This window comes from Bos taurus, chromosome 16, assembly GCF_002263795.3.
Source record: "Bos taurus isolate L1 Dominette 01449 registration number 42190680 breed Hereford chromosome 16, ARS-UCD2.0, whole genome shotgun sequence".
Classification (NCBI taxonomy): Eukaryota; Metazoa; Chordata; class Mammalia; order Artiodactyla; family Bovidae; genus Bos; species Bos taurus.
Window position 1 is genome coordinate 5,442,680 of NC_037343.1, and position 20,945 is coordinate 5,463,624.

General features: G+C 39.4%; 2 protein-coding genes across 5 annotated transcripts in view; both read left to right on the forward strand.

Annotated features, from left to right (window-relative positions):
* The window catches only part of CR2 (complement C3d receptor 2), a 49,277-nt gene extending 45,268 nt beyond the window's left edge, over positions 1 to 4,009 (forward strand). For 3 of the 4 annotated variants that reach the window (XM_024976066.2, XM_024976068.2, XM_024976069.2), the window contains 2 exons: positions 235 to 340; positions 3,290 to 3,544. In XM_024976066.2, coding sequence (XP_024831834.1) covers positions 235 to 325 — 91 coding nt within the window. In that variant the 3' untranslated portion in view covers positions 326 to 340; positions 3,290 to 3,544. 4 annotated transcript variants of the gene reach the window in all.
* A 9,289-nt stretch (positions 4,010 to 13,298) lies between these two features.
* The window catches only part of CR1L (complement C3b/C4b receptor 1 like), a 72,003-nt gene continuing 64,356 nt past the window's right edge, over positions 13,299 to 20,945 (forward strand). The window contains 1 exon segment of the mRNA XM_024976607.2: positions 13,299 to 13,598. Coding sequence (XP_024832375.2) covers positions 13,299 to 13,598 — 300 coding nt within the window.

Sequence of the window (20,945 nt, forward strand, 5' to 3'; positions counted from 1 at the left end):
CTGATTTGGACACTTAGTAGCTTAGCAAATTATTTTTATGGGTCTTTTCAAAAAATGAGAATTATAGTGATTACTTCATAAGATAGTTAAGACAATAAAATGAAATCATCCATAAAAAGTACTTACTATGTGTTGGGAATTGCAAAAAAGAAAACAACTGTTACACCTTTATATAGTAATCTTGGCCAGTGAATAAAGAATTTATTTTTTCTTTTCTTTTTTTTTTCCATTTAGCAATTACTACACAAATACAAACTATAAAGAAGATGTTCATTTAGAAACACTAGACATATACTCTGTTGACCCATACAGCCCAGCAAACTAATCAGAAGACAAACTGGTATCTAATGAAGTTTTAAATATTTTATTAATTTCTATGTCAAAATTTCTTTCAATTTATATTTATCAATAAGTATAGTACTAAATATATATGGCTCTGTTGCATAGGTCTTTAATAATTATGCACAAAATCTGTTTACTTGCTTCACATTACCAACTCATGTCCCTGTTTTTTTAAATTTATTCATCTATTCAACAAATATGTAAATACGTAACAAAATAAGAATCAATCAATCAATAAATACTGTGAGAAAAAATAAACCAGAAAAGGGGCTAGATAGGGAAGAAGAGTTAGAAGGGAAGTCCTCACTAAGAAAATGACAGTTCAGCAAAGACTAGTGTGAAGCAAGGACAGCCTTATAGAGGAAGAAAGAACAGTGAGCACAAACACCGGATCAGGTGGTATGTTCTTGCTGCGTTGGAGGCACACACAAGGAGGAGGGTGAAGATTGATGGCCCTATAGGGTATGGTAGGTCATTGTAATGAACTTGGTGTTTGCTCTGAGATGAGAATCATTGAAGGATTTTAAACAGGGAAGCAAATGATCACTTTAACTTCTTCATCAAGAAGAGAGTGTAAGTGCCAGAGGTGAAAGATGGGGCCTCCATGTGGACGCTATCACAAAACTCTAATTAAAGTTGTGAATTGCTATTACCAGCCTGGTGAGGAGAGGTCAGATTCTTCATACATTTTTGAGATAGTGACAGTAGAATTTGCTGACAGTTTGTATCAGGGTATGAGAGAAAGGGAGAAGTCAATGATGATGACTGGAGTTTTTGGCCTGAGCAGCCCGAAGTATAGAATTGCTGTTAATTAAGACAACTGAGAATGAAATCAAGACCGGAGAGAAACATGAGCAGTTCACTTTGGACATGTTAAATGTAAGATATCTAATAGATATCCACATACAGGTGCTAAAAAGATAGCTGGATGTACAACTCAGCATTTTAGGAATAGGACCAGACTTGGGATACAAAGTTGGGTCTTGTCAGTGTATGGATATACAGAGTAATGAAACCGAGTAAGGTCAATAAAGGGAGTGAGATAGGCAAGGGAAGAAAATGGGTCTGAATGCTGAGCCCTGGATCCTCCAACATTAGGAGTCATCGAGTGGGAAGGAGCTGACACAAGAGCATAGAAGCTGCTCTGATACAGGAGGGAACCCCAGAGTGTGGTGTTCCAGGAGTCATGCAAAGAGAGGACGTTAAGGAGGAGGGAGTGATAGACCCTGTCAAATGTGCTGATAGATCAAGGAACATCAATATGAAAACTGACCTGGGTTTGGCATAAGATTTGCTGGTAATCTTGATAAGAACAGTTTTGGTGTAGGGGAAAAGAAGCAAATTGGAGCTGACAGAAGTGTTTAAGAGAGAATGAAAGGGGAGAAATTGGAGATTTCTCTTTCAAGGATCTTTTCTACAGGGAGGAGCAGATAAATAGAGTAATGGCAAGGATAAGAAGCAAAGGGACATATTTGTAACAATGGAGAAATAGCTGCTATTCCTATAAGCTGAAGAGAATGATCTAGGGGGAAGGAAGGAAATGACAGGGAAAGAAAAGGAAAAATTGTGGGAGCAATGTCCTAAGCTAGGAGGAATGGGATCTAGTGTTCAAGCAGGAGGTAGACCTTAGCCAGGAGCCTGGCCTTAGTAACAGGAAAGGCAGAACACATGGGAGCAGATGAAGGCAGGTGCGGAGATGTGATTGGGAAAACACATGTAGAAGCTCTCTTCTGATGCCTCTGTGTTCTCAGTGAATAAAAAGCAAAATGACCAGCTGACAAGGAGATAAGAAAAGGAGATGTTAAAGACTTGAGGAGAAGGAGAAGGAGAAGGTATTAATTTGTCACCATGATAGGTGAAGCCTGAATGATAGGGAGTACAGAAAGGTTGACAGGCAACATGAAGAGCCCCCCTGAGGTTTGCTAAGGCTCTTTCATGCCTTATCTCATTTAGCCTTCACTGCAACTGTAAAAGGTGTGTATTATTCCAAGGTAATACCTTAGTCAGAGAAGGCAATGGCACCCCACTCCAGTACTCTTGCCTGGAAAATCCCATGGATGGAGGAGCCTGGTGGGCCGCAGTCCATGGGGTCACTAAGAGTCGGACTAGACTCAGTGACTTCACTTTCACTTTTCACTTTCATGCATTGGAGAAGGAAATGGCAACCCACTCCAGTATTCTTGCCTGGAGAATCCCAGGGACGGGGGAGCCTGGTGGGCTGCCGTCTATGGGGTCGCACAGAGTCGGACACGGCTGAAGCGACTTAGCAGCAGCAGCAGCAATACCTGAATGGGCATATAATATCCTCGGTGACAAAACCAGGAAGAAAAAATTCTCTTGACCAAAGACTCGGGGTCAGTAGTTGACAAAGGTAGAATTCAAGCTCAAATATGACTTCAAGCTGCTTTCTCCTATATGAGTTATAAAATATAAAATGAAGATACCACCTCTACCCTCTTGGAACTTATTTTAGTCAGAGAAATAAGACATATACATATCATAGTGTAACATTCAGTGCCATAAACTAGACAGAGAAAAACTGCTGTGGCAGTTGAGGAAGAAAAAGATGGCTTGTTGCCGATGAGTTGCAGAAAAAGAGAAGAGGATGGGAGAGACTATGCCAGAGTGATCTCTAAAACCAAAGCCCTGGGGGCCCAAAGTAAAGCTATCATGTAAATGTTTGTTGAATGAATATATGAGTAAGTTAGTAGGAGACCATTGTTTTAATTTCTTCCTCATTTATTTTTATTCATATCTATCAATGCAAAATTTAATTATTATTTATTTGCTTCTTGTAATATGATGGACCATTTAATTGAATGATACTTCATTGTTATTAGCACTTGTAATTGGTATATATAAAGATAAGGTTAACACTCATATTTAAACTTTGAGTTGCATCACTGCTTTTCATGCCACCTCCTAAATAGAAATTAATCTATTTCAGTATGCCTCACCGCTTGGAACCCTACTGATGGTTGGAAAGAAACCATTCTACTATCAATAGGTGGATTAGTATGGTCTCAACATCAGTGAGATTGTTTCATAAGATTTAACTCCTATATGCAATCGGTCTCAAGCAGAACAAAGAAAAGTTGCTTGATGATGGTAAAGATGGGAGCCCAGTTTTACCGCCATGTGCATTTCAAGGACTTTTTGAAGCCTCACTGTGATGTACCTGGAGACAGGCTATGGCTATAAACAGTTACATATCTGAAGTGTTACATTTTTAAGGAAGGCACTAAAAAGAGCTTTCCTTGTGTCTAGAAAGAATCTAGACATATATACTGCAATCAACATACTTATGTTACCATATACTTTTAATTATAGTGTGGTTTTAATTATTTAAGCAAAGTATGAAGCATATCCTGTGGTTATGATAGGCATACATTTGTTGGGAAACCTGTTTTTATTTTAATAAGAGCATCCTTCTCTGATTTAGTTAAACATCTCACTTTTATTTCCACTTGATTTGAGTTTTTCTCATCGAATATATTTTTGCCTTTCTATAATCACTCAGTAATTCCAGTTTGCACATCTTTTTTAAAATTATAGGAGTCAAGTTGTAATTCTGAAGCTTTAACTCAGAAGTAACTATAGTTGTTTGTAAAATGTCATTTGATAATGTGTACATTAGTCATTCAAGTAAATTTTATCTTAAAAAAAATCTTGCCTTTTGTGATCTTTTTTCTGGAGTTAATGAACTCTTGAATAGCAGACATAGTTTTAGGGTTTTTAGAATTTTTGATTTAACAATTATGCATCCTGGAGCCCACCATTTTGTCACGTTAGTCAAACTCAACCCACAAACTGAATTCCCTCATCCTCAACACTTATCCAGCAACACCTTCCCCCAGTGCACTCATTGTCTCCTACCACACTCTAAATCTGGCTGTCAGTGTTCTCTGTTCCAGTATTTAAATTATTGAGAAAATAAAATCTTGCTCATTCACTACCACAGATTTACTCCCACTTTTCTAGATTCTGTAGGCTGTTTTTGACATCTTTAAAAAATAAATTGTAGTAAAGAAAACATGTAACAAAATTTAGTCTTAACTATTTTTAAGTGTACACTTCAGAAGTGTAAGTATATTCACATTGCTATGCAACAGATCTCCAGAACTTTTTCAATTTACAAAACTGAAACTCTATATCCATTAAAGAGTAAGTCCACATTCCCCTCATCTTTCAGCCCCTGCCAACAACCGTTCTACTTTCCATTTATATGAATTTCATAACTACTTCAAGATACCTCATATATAAGTTGAACCATACAGTTACTTGTCCTGTTGTGACAAGTTTATTTCACTTAGTATAATGTCCTCAATGTCCATCTGTGTTGTAGCATGTGTCAGAATTCTTTTTCAGGCTGAATAATATTTCATTGTATGTATATACAATATTTTAAAATCTAATTATCTGTCAATGAACATTTGGGTTGTTTTCACCTTGTGGGTATTGTGAATATTGCTGCTATGAACATGAATGGGTCTCCCAGGCGGTGCTAATAGTAAAGAACCCAGCTGCCAATGCAGGAGACACAGGAAATGCTGGTTCGGTCCCTGGGTTGGGAAGATCCCCTGCAGGAGGACATGGCAACCCACTCCAGTATTCATGCCAGGAGAATCCCATGGACAGAGGAGCCTAGCGAGCTACAGCCCATAGGGTTGCACAGAGTAAGACAGGACTGAAGCAACTTAGCCTCCCCACACATGAACATGAGTGTACAGATATCTCCTTAAGAAATTGCTTTCAGTTGGTATGTAGTTTGGTATCTTATTCATTCACAGTACATTTTCATTTCTCCAACTCATTTGTTCATTCACCTCAAGCCATCTACTATAACCTGTTGTTTTTTAGTTACTAAGTTGTGTCTGGCTCTTCGCGACTCCACGGACTATAGCCCGCCAGTTTCCTTTGTCCATTGGATTTTCCAGGAAAGCATATTGAAGTGGGTGGCCATTTCCTTCTTCAGAGGATCTTCCTGACCCAGGGATCAAACCCGTGTCTTCTGCATTGCAAGTGGATTCTTTACCACTGAGCCACCTGGAAAACCCCATATTATATCTTACCACCTTCCTTATCTTAGCAGAGGATGAAAATATCACAGGATAGCTTTCTAGTTCCTCTTTCTTCACCTCTCAAGTTTATCCATCCTTATTCTCAATTCCACTTACCACTTTTTACAGACTATACAGTTTTCTCATCCCTTTCTATTTCTTCCAGGACATTGCTCCCTCAGTTATACTTTCTCTCATCACTGCCTGCCTTTTTTCACCTACAAAATGTGTTCAAGCCAGTACTTATTCAGCTGCAGGTGACAGAAATCCATCTCACACTGGTTTAAACCAAGAAGGAATTTTATGTCGCATGACAGAAAAGGTCAAGGGTGCAGCTTGTTTCAGTCAAAATGGGAATTAAATATTCAAATCATATCTTTAGGAATCTGTTTCATTCCCTGGTTTTGTTTTTTTCTGCTGGCCTCCTTCTCTGGTGGCGGTGGTTTAGTCACTAAGTCGTGTCCAACTCTTGTGACCCCATGGACTGTAGCCTGCCACGCTCCTCTGTCCATGGGATTTCCCAGGCAAAAATACTGGCGTGGGTTGCCATTTCCTTCTCCAGGGGATCTTCCTGACCCAGGGATCAAACCTGGGTCTCCTATATTGACAGGCAGGTCGTTTACCACTAGCACCACCTAGGAAGCCCTGTCAGTTTAGCATTCCAGCACAAAGAACTTCTTTGGTCCAATAACTCTTTCAAAAGTGCCTTCACTAACTCTTACTTGCCCAAATTGGGACAATGTTCTCAGCTGAACCACTTACTAGATCAGAGCAGTGAATAAGCAGATGACAAGGGCTAAGCTGTTTGCCTAGGCTTAGAACTGGGGATAGAATTGATTTACCTTAGTTCTTCTCAAGTGGGGTAATCACACCCTCCCTTCTCTCCCCCCAGTCCCCCACACCCCACAGAGGACATTTGGAAATACCTGTAGACATTTGCTGTTGTCACAGCTGGAGGAGGGGAATGCTACTGGCATCTAGTGGGTAGAAGCCAGAGGTGCTGCTAAACATCTTACAGTGCTCAGGACAGCCCCCAAACAAAGAATTGTCTGGTTCAATATGTCAATACTGTCATATTTGAGAAATTGTGATCCATCTGAACCATATGGAACTGTGGAATCAGGAAAAATCAGGGGCTTAATTCCAAAAGAATGGGTTCAGTTAAAGCAACACATATCCACCCCCAACCCTGAAACAAATCCTCCCCCAAACCATCCATGCTTTCTCTTTTAAACTATCTCCCTTTTCTTTACCATCAAATTTTCTGAAAAAGTGGTTGAACTTAGCAGATTTAACCATTTCATCTATTCACTTACCAATAATTATGGTACCCATTCTTGCGTGCTAGGCAATGTTTTAGGTTGTGGGATATAGCAGTGATAAATGAACATGTTTTCTCAAGTAGCTTTTATTCTAGTGAGGAGAGGCAAATGACAAGCAGATTGTCAGATGGAAATAAAATGAAAAAATAAGTAAAAATTTTAACATTATATGAAGCAGATAAAGAGGAAAGGAAGTTCTGAATGGATGTGCAGCTGTAAATAGTGGCCAGAGAAGACTTCATTGAGAAGGTAACACTTAAATAAAAATAGAAACTCAAGGGGATGAAGGAGGTAGCTCTGCAGATATAGATATCTCATCAGATTGGGTTGCAAGCAAAAGAAATATTAGGCGAAAAATTTTTTTAAATTAAAAAATAATTAAAAAAAATCAAAGAGGGACTATGTCTGCTGCATTTGGAGAAATTTGTTTGCATGCTATGGTAAAAATCCAGTAGAAAAGGGGAAGTAATAATTCTGGAGAGAGAGGGGAATTCCTAGAGTGATGTATTTGAGCAAGAAAGAACAGATAGAATCTAGTGCATTAGTGGCAAATTTAGCCTTAGATAAGGTGTGAACTATATAACCCTATGAACAGGAGATAAATTATCTAAACCGGATAGAAATATTCAGATTAAATTTTGAGAGAAGTTTTTTTTTTTTTTTTAATTTTTTTCCTATTTTTTCCTTTAAAAAAAAAAGAGAAGCAAAGCTCTAAACATATTAAGAACAATGGAGGAGAAGTGAGAGTTCAATGCCAAAAAAAAAAAAAAAAAAAATTGATAGTCACTTGGAAGAATGAGAGAGTAAATGGATTAGGTAAGTATAGTAAGAACACCAGCCCGCATTACAAAGGTCCATTTGAAGTGAGTTGTCATTAGACTAGTCCTCATGGACGTACTTTTTTTTTTTTTCCAGCCACATTCAGTTTCATGAGTACAGGGGCAAAATTGTGGAGAAATGAATCTAAGCAAAATTGTTCACATAATAAATACAATAACTTGGGAGAAGGGCAAGGCGGCTGAGGCAGAATGCAAGATAGTGATTATAATGATGGACCATGGAATTGAATTGAATCTTGTCAGGATGAAAGTGGGGATACTAAGGGTGTGTGAAATTGAAAGAAAAGATAAACGGATCGTAGGTACTGAGAGATACCAAGATTGTTGGGATCAAGGTACTAGAGGTGAACTAGAAGGATAGGATTGGTGGTTGGACAGTGGGATGGCCAAAATTATAGAGGGACTGTATTTATGGATGATGACAGGGTCTAAGATATGGCCATGGGCATAAGCGGCAGAATAGAGGAAAGGACAGGATTGTTGAAAAAAGATAAGGTATTTGGAAAATACCATCACTGAATATCAAATCACTGAGGATTATGACAGGAGTAATGGTAGAGAAGTTTGCCATGAGGTAGGAGCTAAAACCTTTCAGAAATGAGGGAAGAAAGCAGATGCTAGGAGACTAGTGTAAAAAGAAGTGGTAATGAGTGGCATATTCTGATAGCTTGTGATGTAAGCCTGGGGAATTCAATCTTCTATTTCTTTTTCCACAGCCTACTATGATCTGGCTTCTTCTTCCATTGCTCTATTTAGAATATCTTGAAAGGATGATATCAAATCCTTGAAAGAGTGGTATCAAAGTATTAAAAAGGAAAGTATTAAAATATTAAAAAAGACACAAATGTAAAGAACAGACTTTTGGACACAATGGGAGAAGGAGAGGGTGTGATGATTTGAGAGAGTAGCATTGAATCTTATATATTACCATGTGTAAAATAGATAGCCAATGGGAATTTGATGTGTAACAAAGGAAACCCAAAGCCAGCACTCTGTGACGACCTGAACTGTTGGGATGGGGAGGAGGAACCATCACAGCATTGCAATTATCCTCCAATTAAAATAAATTTATTGATTAAAAAAATACAAGGGGGTTGTGATGTGATGTGATCAAAGTTGATTTTATCGCAATAGCGCCTTAGGAGAGAGTCTAATGGACAAGAATGGAAGATTAAAAACATATCTGGCCTTTGGGACACTGCCCTTCTTCACCTAGTGAGGGTAGGAACTGAGACTTTAATAAAAGGACTAATGAAGTAAGACAGTATTTTGGACTGTTGTGTGAACTAAGGCTGTACATGCTGAGTGAGTGCAGGTTTGCTGGACGGTGTGTATGTGGGTCTCCAACAGTGAAGAGATAATGAGTGAAGATTAATTTCCAACCTTGAATGTCTTTATTCCACCATGAACCATATCTATGCACAGAGGAGAGAAGAGCTAACATATTTACTGAAATATTTGAAGCCTTTTCAATCCTCATACCCCTCCTCCCCCTTTACAGCATTTGATATTTGAAATTACTCCACTCTCCATATGACTTGCTCTAACTCTAGCTTTAGAAACAAATGACTTTTGCTTCTACTAATTTTTAAATCTAGGGTTTTTGTCTTGGTCACCACAGACCTCCAAAAATTCATGACTAGAACTATATTTCCGTATAACCAGTTTTATTTGTAATTCTGTGTACTTTATTTTATGCATTTATAAAAACAATTCTGAGAAGGAGTCCTGCTTGATCAAATAGGCAAAGGGGTCCATAATACACAAAAATATTAAAAAACCTCTAGTTGATAAGTCAGACAAAAAAAGGCAAATACTGTATGTGATCATTTGTGTGTGGAATTTAGAAAATAAAGCAAAAGAATGAATACAGCAAAACAGAAATAGACTCACAGATATAAGGGACAAACTGGTGGTTACCAGTGGGGAGAGAGCGGGAGGAGAGGACAGGGATAGGGGGTTAGGAGGCACAAACCACTATGTTTTAATACATAAGGTATAAAGATACATCATACAGCACAGGAAATATATTGAGTATAGTAATTCTTCAACATATGAACAAGTTCTGTTTTGAGAGTACCTTCATAAGACCAATTTGTTCGTAAGTCTCATAAAGTTAGCCTCGGTAACCAACTAACAACCTTCTGTCTAGTATTGCACCATAATAGGTTTATAATACTTTTCACACAAATACAAAAAAAAAAAAGACAAACACACAAAATAAACATTTAAAATCTTACAGTATAGTATCTTGAAAAGGACAGTAGTACCAACTACATCACTGCTGCTTTTACACTTGCCTCTGGACATTTTGGGCTTGAAATAAGGATACTGCACTATTGGACTCTATACCATACTGTACAGTAAAGTACGCAAAAAATGCAACCACTTCTAGAGGATGGTGTGAACATGATAAGTACACCAGACAGGTGGACTAACTTACATGATTGGACATGTAAATACACATTTGCATCTTTGAAAGTTCACAACTTGAAGATTCATATGTAGGGGAATTACTGTATAGACAATATTTTATAATAACTTTAAATGGAATATAATCTATAAAAATTTGAATTACTATGTTATATACCTGAAACTAAAATAGTATTGTATATCAACTATACTTCAACAAAAAAATTTTTAAGACCTCTGGATCAATGTGGTTCATATGTTTCTATCCTGATCTATTGTTTATTGTACATTTTGTTCCTTAACAGATCCAACAATTCCTGAGATTTTTGATTGTCTTCCATCCATTTCCTTTACAAAAGTCCTCTCAATGGGCCTTTCTAGAAGTCTAGTTTCATATCAACAAACTATACTCTCAACCTTTTCCTAGAATATTCTCACACCTTTTGGCCCTCACTACACTCCATTTGTTCCATGGCTAAAAGTTCCATAACTTTCTCAGTTAAAAATCCAAAAAACCTTCATTACTCTCCCCTGATCAGACTACCCCCATCCCCTCCATATGGGTTTCCTGATACTGCTATAACAAATTACCTTGAATTTTGAAAAGGTGTAGATTTTAAAAACAGTTCTGGAGGTTAGATGTTAAAAATGAGTATTACAGTGCTAAATCAAGGTGTTGATGGGACTGACTCCTTCTGAAAGCTCCAGGGAAAAAGCTGTTCCTTGCCTCTTCCAGATTTTAGAGGTAGCTGGGATTCCTTGGCTTGTGGTGGCATCACTCTAACTCTGCTTCAGACATTGCCTTTTCCCTCTCTGTTCTGCTGCCTTACTCTTATAAGAATCCCTTTGATTAAACGGCCCACCAAGATAATAGAGGATAACCTCCCCACCTCCAACTCCTTAAGTTAATTACACCTGCATAATACTTTTTGCCACATAAGGTTACATGACACAGGTTGTGGGGAATAGGACAGGGGCATCTTAGGAACCATTCTTCTGCCTACCACACATCCCCACTTCTCTCATCTTTTAATTCTTACTTGTACCTCCCCCGTACTTCTTATTTCAATAAACACCTTTATCATTCATTTTGAATCCTAAAGCTAACTATTGATTCTCGTCTTTTCCTTACCAGTAACTTTAAGAAATTTGCCAAAATCCAATGCTTGAGCAAATTTTGCTCATTCTATCTCCAATATCTTTCTTTTTATTTTATTTTTTAACTTTACAATATTGTATTGATTTTGCCATATATCAACACGAATCCACCACAGCTATACACGTGTTCCCCATCTGAACCCTCCTCCCTCCTCCCTCCCCGTACCATCCCTCTGGGTCGTCCCAGTGCACCAGCCCCAAGCATCCAGTATCGTTCATCGAACCTGGACTGGCGACTCATTTCAGACACTGATGTATAGAACAGTCCAATATCTTTCTTAATTATCTACTTTAATCCCAGTCATGCTGCAGCTGCTGCTACTGCTAAGTCACTTCAGTCGTGTCCGACTCTGTGCGACCCCATAGACAGCAGCCCACCAGGCTCCCCTCCGTCCCTGGGATTCTCCAGGCAAGAACACTGGAGTGGGTTGCCATTTCCTTCTCCAATGCATGAAAGTGAAAAGTGAAAGTGAAGTCGCTCAGTCGTGTCTGACTCTTAGCGAATCCCAGTCATGGTTACCACCAAATCTCATCCTGATGATGTTAAAAGCCTCCTTCTTGGTATCTCCATCCACTATTCCTTTATTCCTATCTAGTCTCTAAACTACAGACAAAATCATACTTTTAAATTTTTAAATTTTTTATTTTTTGAACTTCTTATTTTGTATTGAGGTGAAGTGAAATGATAGTTACTCAGTTGTGTCTGATTTTTTGTGACCCCATGGACTCGTCCTGGCCAGAATACTGGAGTGAATAGCCTTTCCCTTCTCCAGGGTATCTTTCCAACACGAACCCAGGTCTCCGGCATTGCAGGCGGATTTTTTACAAGCTGAGCCACAAGAGAAGCAGAAGAACACTGGAGTGAGTAGCCTAACCCTTATCCAGGGGATCTTCCCGACCCAGGAATCAAACCAGGGTCTCCTGCATTGCAGGCAGCTTCTTTACCAACTGAGCTATCAGGGACATAGCCAGTTAGCAAAGTTGTAGTAGTTCCAGGTGAACAGCAAAGGGACTGAGCCATGCAAAGGGACTGGATACATACACATGTATCCATTCTCCCCTAAAGCCCTCTCCCATCCAGGCTGTCCCATAACATTGAGCAGCAGTTCCATGTTCTATACAGTAGATTCTTGCTGATTATCAATTTTAAATATAACAGTGTGTACATGTCCATCCCGAACGTCCTAAGGATCCCTTCTCCTGCTCTAACCAGAAGTTTCTTCTCTAAGTCTGTGAGTCTCTTTCTGTTTTCTAAGTTCATTTGTATCATTTTTTTAGATACCATACATAAGGGGTATCATATCAGAATCATACTTTTAAAAATGCAAATTTGATTAAGTCACTCTCATTTTTTTAAAATTTTTATTTTATTTTTAAACTTTACAATATTGTATTAGTTTTGCCAAATATCAAAATGAATCCGCCACAGGTATACCTATGTTCCCCATCCTGAACCCTCCTCCCTCCTCCCTCCTCCCTCCCCATACCCTCCCTCTGGGTTGTCCCAGTGCACCAGCCCCAAGTATCCAGTATCATGCATCGAGCCTGGACTGGCGACTCGTTTCATACATGATATTATACATGTTTCAATGCTATTCTCCCAAATCTCCCCACCCTCTCCCTCTCCCACAGAGTCCCTCTCTTTCAAAAGAACTTTCAATGGCTTGGTGTATCTCAATTCAACATAAAGACATTGGATTTTCATTTTCTGTACACTGTTCACGTTGCCTGCAACAGTCTCTTAGGCAGAATGCAGGCATTTCTTTAGCTGACCTACTACCCACGTGGATTCTTGAGAAGGGAAAAATCGTTCAGGGGTGTATGAAAGCGAAGTTGTGAGAATCCACCGCTTTTGTCCCTAGCTGCCCATCCTCATACATAGAACACATCAAGGAGCTGAAAGCTCTGCCTAATTTTCTTTCTGTACCAAGATCTCTAAGGTGTTCCTTGGGAGCGAGACTTGTTAGTAACAAGGGAAACCCGGAGTAAACAAGACCTCGCTCACCAAAGGGAAGTTGTGGTCAACAGTTTTCTGGGAGGAACCTTCGTTGCACTTCCCAAACCTTGGGAGCTACATCCGGTGTGTGGTCCTTTTCTCCGCGGCACTTTCCCCGACTTCGATTTTCTCCGAGACCGTCTCTGGTTACTAGAGGCGCTTGGGACGGATGGGAACCTCTGTTCCGTGGAAACGGGACCCTCTCCAGCTGCCGAAGCCCCGCTCTCCGGCTCGGGAGGAGCCCTGCGGGCGGTTCTGGCGCTACTCGCGCGCCGGGCTGCCGGGGGTGAGGTGCGCGCGGGAGCGTTGTCCTCGCTGGCACCCGCGTCGAGAGTGTATCTTTCCAAGGGCTAAGCGCGCGAGAAGGCAGGTCGGCTCTGGGACTCCCCGCTGTGTTCCGGCCTCCTGGTGGCACTGCTCCACCTCTCTTCGTGGGGCTTATGCTGTGCCCAGTGCAGATGATGACTGGGTGCCGCACGGAATTCCTTGCGTTTACCTTATTTGTACAGAGACTGTCTATAGCAGAATGTGGCGAAGGTCATAGGGAAAGAAAAGGGTGTTGGGGGATTCAACTGAGGTGAGTTCTAACCCTTGAAACATGTTAACTGTGAGGAAAATTACTCCTTGTGTTTCTTCGTCACCCATCTCTGCACCTCATGGAATTGCTACCTGACTGGCAGAGAGCCTGTCAAAGTTTTAACACGGTGCCTGCCACTTAATATCTATCCTCATTACTTCAGCCCTTCCTACACGAGGGTGTTTGAACAAGCAGACCCGGGGTGCCAATTATCACTTGCAAAGTGCTCGCATCTGGTTATATTCACTCCCCATTCAGCACCCTAAACAACCACTGTCATCATGAACATGCATTTACTGAGCACCTGTGCTAAGACAAATGCCAGGTGCTTGGGGTTAGAAGAGCTAGCTGAACTGCAGAACCCTCACTCAGTGTAATGACTGCAGGTAGGAGTGGAGAGTAATATTTACATATTGTCCCAGTTTAGTCAAGTCATTTACAACAAAACAAAGCCTATTATAAGTGTTATGAAAATTTTGAGGTGGTGTCCTCTCTTCTTTCCTTTCACTTCAAATAGGCAAGCAGAGATTAGAACCCTTCTTATTTTTGGCTTCCCTAGAAGTCTTCTTAGTTGGGTCAACTCATTCAAGTGGACATCTTGGTTGAAGTGACAGTCTTTTTCTTTTTTGTCGAGCCTCTTCTTGGCAACTCAGTTTGCTCTTTGTCATCGCTAGGCATTTTGCATTCAGTATTTGATCATGCCTTCCCTTCTAAGAGAGTAAACTAAGTTTCCACAGAAATTGTTATTAATATTTTATCTCTTTAGATGCCATAGGCTTCCCTGGTGACTCAGTAAAGAATCTGCTTGCAATGTGGGATACCCCAGTTCAATCCCTGGGCGGGGAAGACCCCCTAGAGAAGGGAATGGCAACCCACTCCAGTATTCTTGCCTGGAAAATTCCATGGATAGAGGAGCCTGGTGGGCTACAGTCCATGGGGTTCTAAGAGTCAGACTCGACTGAGCAACTAACGCTTACTTACTTAGATGTCATAAAGAAACTGTCAAGTGAAGAAATGGGGTAAAACCTAAAGCTTTATTTTCAGAAGAGTAGCATGCCAAGAAATTTAAGCAATCTGTATTTAGAATTTTTGTGGACTTTGTGAGTACCCGGTTCCCTTCTTATTGAAATGTTGTTATAGCTTGTCTGTGTTTATTAAGTTTACCATTGTAGTACACTCCCAGATACTATTAATTGCAAAAAAAATTTTACTAGGATTATTATAATAACTTCAAAGTGTGAAACAGCCTAAACTATCTAGCAATTTACTTGCTAAAAGTAATTTAGAAAATGCTGATGGAATGCTGACAGTGTACACAGCACTTTGGAGTTTGTAAGAAATGGAAGAGAGAGCTGTGCCTTCAAGATGTGTGCATAAAGTAGGGTGGTGGGATTTTAGGACATCTGAACTAAAAGGCCAGGGTTCTGGTTTGTCCAGCCTCCGCTATCTACTAGCTGGAAGCCTTGGACCAGCAAGTCAGTAACATCCCTGATCTCGAGAGTCCACATATATACAATAAACATAATTAATATTCTGCTATCTGAGAGGGTTAGTGTGAAAGTCAGATGACTTACTGTATGTGACAGTGTTTTGTAACCTGAAAATCCCCACGGGGATCTACAAAACCATGACTAAAAAGTCATACAAGAGTCTGAGGGCCTCGGAGTGATTGAAAAGGGAGAGATCTCAGCTTCAGTGATCTTAGGCTTAGTGGAAGAAGCATGGCTTTAACAGCAATTGAAGAGTGAATCAAAAAAAAAAAATGTAAAGGATGTTTCATGAATATATTTATTTTAGGTAAAAATTAGCATAGCACAAACCTTGCTAGGACTGTGTTGAAGATAGAGCCGACTCTGGTGCCCTCACTTGGCCCTCAGGTCAGATCTCACTGTTACCGTGTTGTGTAAAGATGTGGGGTAGAAAGGAGTTGGCTTTCTATAATTCCTGACTTGTTTCAGTTTATATATGCTCAGATGAGAAGATTTATGCTTGTGTTACCTGGTTTTATCTAATATAACTTTCACAATTGGACAAGTAACTTCAAAATTTTCCTATATAGAGATAATGAATAAAATAATTCTAATAGGGCCAACTCAAACAAGCAATTGAATGACATGGCTGACTGTCCTCTCCACACAGACATTAAGAGGAAGAAATCCTGTTGGTTTAATCACGATTGACCAAAAGTTGACAAAAATGAAAAAAATATAGGAAGAATTAAGGAGACAAGTTGAAATATAGCTTTACATTCAATATATATTATATAGCATATATAATTATTATATATAGCTTATATAATAATTGTAAATAACTTGCATAATAATTGTATATAATTATTGATATTAATATAATTAAGTTATATTAGTATAATTAAACATAGATATAATAGCTTTATTATGTCATATAATATATTATAATTTAACATCTACTATTGACTTCTTATAGTTTGTATACATAGTTTATATATAACATGTTAACCTATATAATGTATATTATGCATACTAAATATTATATATTATTTAATACCAAACTATACCAAAGTAGATATTATATTATACCATCTAGAAAATACAATATATATTATGCATTATACCAAAGTATGTGCTGCATAATATTAAATGTTATATAGTACACCAAATGCATAGCATATAATATACATCATAAAATATATGAATATATTTAAATATAAAATAAATAAAAATGTTTAAGTGCATGCTCTTTTTCTTTTAAATAATAGAATTACTTAAGTAAAACATTTTCAGGTCCCTTTATCAAGAGCAGAATATGAGGAATGAGGAAGAGAGTATACTCTAGGTTGACAGCTCATGTTTGAACAGACATGAAAGAAATAGTGGGTAGTTTGTGCTTATAGTACAGAATAAATCAACCTGGTTTAAGTAAGTTTGAATCAGGTGTATTTCAAAGTGGACAGTGACACCCAAGACAAAAATAACAATGAAATGACACTATACACCCACTGCTGCTACTGCTGCTAACTCACTTCAGTCGTGTCCGACTCTGTGTGACCCCATAGACGGCAGCCCACCAGGCTCCCCGGTCCCTGGGATTCTCCAGGCAAGAACACTGGAGTGGGTTGCCATTTCCCTCTCCAATGCATGAAAGTGAAAGTGAAGTCGCTCAGTCGAGGCCGACTCTTAGCGACCCAAGGGACTGCAGCCTACCAGGCTCCTCCGTCCATGGGATCTTCCAGGCAAGAGTACTGGAGTGGGTTGCCATTGCTTCCTCCATACACCCACTAGAATGACTTAAATTTCAAAAACTGACTATACCAAGTATTAGCTATAAGGTAAACTGTAGTTATCAAGCATTCTTCATTGTTAAAAGGATACAACCACTTTGGAAACAAAATTTTGACAGTTTCTTAAAACGTTAAATACACATATATCTAAGTATTTTACACCTAGGTATCTACTCAAGAGAAATGAAAGCATATGTTCACATAAAGACTTGTTCAAGAATTTTTATAGTGGCTTTATCTGTAATAGCCAATAACTAGAAACAATACAAATGTCCTTCAACAGCTGAAAGGGTAAACTAAATTAAGGTGTATTTTTACAACTGAATGTTACTCAGTAAACAAACAAAACCACTTAAATTTTTATGTGTAACAATCCAGATGATTTGCAAGACATTTATGCTTTGTGAAAGCTAGATAAAAATAAAAAGTACAAACTGAGTAATTCAGTTTATCCAAAATTCTAGGAGTCAGATCAACTTGTGTAACAGGAAGCAAGTTGGAATTTGCCTAGAGAAGGAGATAAAGAGATGAACGGATTACAAATAAACATTAGGAAACTGTAGATAGATACTGTGATGGAAAAGTTTGTTGTCTTGACTCTGGTGACCATTTCATAGTGTATACATATGTCGAGTCAACAAATTGTATAGTTACTGTATGTAATATAGCTTAATGCATGTTTGCATGCATGCTAAGCTGCATCAGTCATGTCCGACTCTTTTTGACCCCATGGGCTGTAGCCCACCAGGCTTCTCTATCCATGGGATTCTCCAGGCCAGAATACTGAAGTGAGTTGATTGAACCGGCATCTCTTTTGTCTCCTGTATTGGCAGACAGGTTCTTTACCCCTAGCGCCACCTGGGAAGCCCAGTATATATTAATAAAGCTATAAAATTTTTTTTTTAAACTATGGTAGATCTTGAGCTTATAGAGTTTATATTAATATGTTTGTTGTAGGAACAAGCCCTAATTTGAGGGATTGACAATGAAGAAGGGCAAAGAAACTAAATCAACCTTTCTCAGATTCATATATTCCTTTTTATTTGGGATATTATCCAAGTTTTCAGGCTTCCGTGATAGCTCAGTTGGTAAAGAATCCGCCTGAAATGCAGGAGACTCCAGTTAGATTCTTGGGTCATGAAGATCCAATGAAGGGATAGGCTACCCACTCCAGTGTTCTTGGGCTTCCCTGGTGTCTCAGCTGATAAAGAATCTGCCTACAGTGTGGGAGACCTGGGTTTGATCCCTGGGTTGGGAAGATCCCCTGGAGAAGGAAAAGGCTATTCACTCCAATATTCTGGCCTGGAGAACTCCATGGACCATGGAGTTGCAGAGAGTTGGACATGACTGAGTGACTTTCACTTTCACTTCATCCAAATTTTCATTTTTAGTTATTATATATACTGTGCCAGAACACAGGTGAATTTTAGGTAATTAAAGGAAGGGTCATAGCAAACACCCTCTTCCAACAACACAAGAAAAGACTCTACACATGGACATCACAAGATGGTCAACAACAAAATCAGAGTGATTATATCCTTTGCAGCCTAAGAGGGAGAAGCTCTATACAGTCAGCAAAAAAAAAAAAAAAAAAAAGACCAGGAGCTGACTTTGGCTCAGATCATGAACTCCTTATTGCCAAATTCAGACTTAAATTGAAGAACATGGGGAAAACCACTAGACCATTAAGGTATGACCTAAATCAAGTCCCTTATGACTATACAGTAGAATTGAGAAATGGATTTAAGGGACTAGATCTGATAGAAAGAGTGCCTGATGAACTATAGATGGAGGCTCATGATGTTGTACAGGAGACAGGGAGCAAGAACATCCCCAAGAAAAAGATATGCAAAACAGCAAAATGGCTGTCTGAGGAGGCCTTACAAATAGCTGTGAAAAGAAGAGAGGTGAAAGGCAAAGGAGAAAAGGAAAGATATACTCATTTGAATGCAGAGTGCCAAAGAATAGCAGGGAGAGATAAGAAAGCCTTCCTCAGTAATCGATGCAAAGAAATAGTGGAAAACAACAGAATGGGAAAGACTAGCGATCTCTTGAAGAAAATTACAGATACCAAGGGAACATTTCATGCAAAGATGGGCTCAATAAAGGACAGAAATGGTTTGGACCTAACAGAAGCAGAAGATATTAAGAAGAGGTGGCAAGAATACATAGAACTGTACAAAAAAGATATTCACTACCCAGATAATCATGAAGGTGTGATCACTCACACTTACCTAGAGCCAGACATCCTGGAATGTGAAGTCAGGTGGGCCTTAGGAAGCATCACTATGAACAAAGCTAGTGGAGGTGATGGAATTCCAATTGAGCTATTTCAAATCCTACAAGATGATGCTGTGAAAGTGCTGCACACAATACACCAGCAAATTTGGAAAACTCGCAGTGGCCACAGGACTGGAAAAAGGCAGTTTTCATTCCAATCCCCAAAAAAGGAAATGCCAAAGAATGGTCAAACTACCACACAATTGCACTCATCTCACACACTAGTAAAGTAATGCTCAAAATTCTCCAAGCCAGGCTTCAGCAATACGTGAACTGTGAACTTCCAGATGTTCAAGCTGGTTTTAGAAAATTCAGGAGAACCAGAGATCAAATTGCCAACATCCTCTGGATCATGGAAAAAGCATGAGAGTTCCAGAAAAACATTTCTTTCTGTTTTATTGACTATGCCAAAGCCTTTGACTGTGTGGACCACAATAAACGGTGGAAAATTCTGAAAGAGATGGGAATACCAGACCACCTGACCTGCCTCTTGAGAAACCTGTATGCACGTCAAAAGCAAAAGTTAGAACTGGACATGGAACAAGAGACTGGTTCCCAATAGGAAAAGGAATACATCAAGGCTGTATATTGTCACCCTGCTTACTTAACTTCTATGCAGAGTACATCATGAGAAATGCTGGGCTGGAAGAAGCACAAGCTGGAATCAAGATTGTCGGGAGAAATATAAATAACCTCAGATATGCAACTGACACCACCCTTATGGCAGAAAGTGGATAAGAACTAAAGAGCCTCTTGATGAAAGTTAAAGAGGAGAGTGAAAAATTGGCTTAAACTCAACATTCAGAAAAGTAAGATCATGACATCACTTTATGGCAAATAGATGGGGAAACAGTGGAAACAGTGACTGATTTTATTTTTCTTGTCTCCAAAATCACTGTGGACAGTAATTGCAACCATGGAATTAAAAGATGCTTGCTCCTTGGAAGGAAAGTTATGACCAACCTCATTTCAGTTCAGGTCAGTTGCTCAGCCATGTCCGACTCTTTGCGACCCCATGAATCGCAGCGTGACAGGCTTTCCTGTTCATCACCAACTCCCAGAGTTCACCCAAACTCATGTGCATGGAGTCGGTGATGCCCTTCAGCCACATCATCCTCTGTCATCCCCTTCTCCTCCTGCCCCCAATCCCTCCCAGCATCAGGGTCTTTTCCAGTGAATCAACTCTTCACATGAGGTGGCCAAAGAACTGGAGTTTCAGCTTCAGCATCAGTCCTTCCAAAGAAATCCCAGGGCTGATCTCCTTTAGGATGGGCTGGTTGGATCTGCTTGCAGTCCAAGGGACTCAAGAGTCTTCTCCAACACCGCAGTTCAAAAGCATCAATTCTTCAGCAGTCAGCTGTCTTCACAGTCCAACTCTCACATCCATACATGACCACTGGAAAAACCATAGCCTTGACTAGACAAACCTTTGTTGGCAAAGTAATGTCTCTGCTTTTTAATTTGCTATCTAGGTTGGTCATAACTTTCCTTCCAAGGAGTAAGCATCTTTTAATTTCATGGCTGTAATCACCATCTGTAGTGATTGTGAAGCGCACCCCCCCCCCCCCCGCAAAAAATAAAGTCTGACACTGTTTCCACTATTTCCCCATCTATTTCCCATGAAGCGATGGGACCAGATTCCATGATCTTAGTTTTCTGAATGTTGAGTTTTAAGCCAACTTTTTCACCCTCCTCTTTCT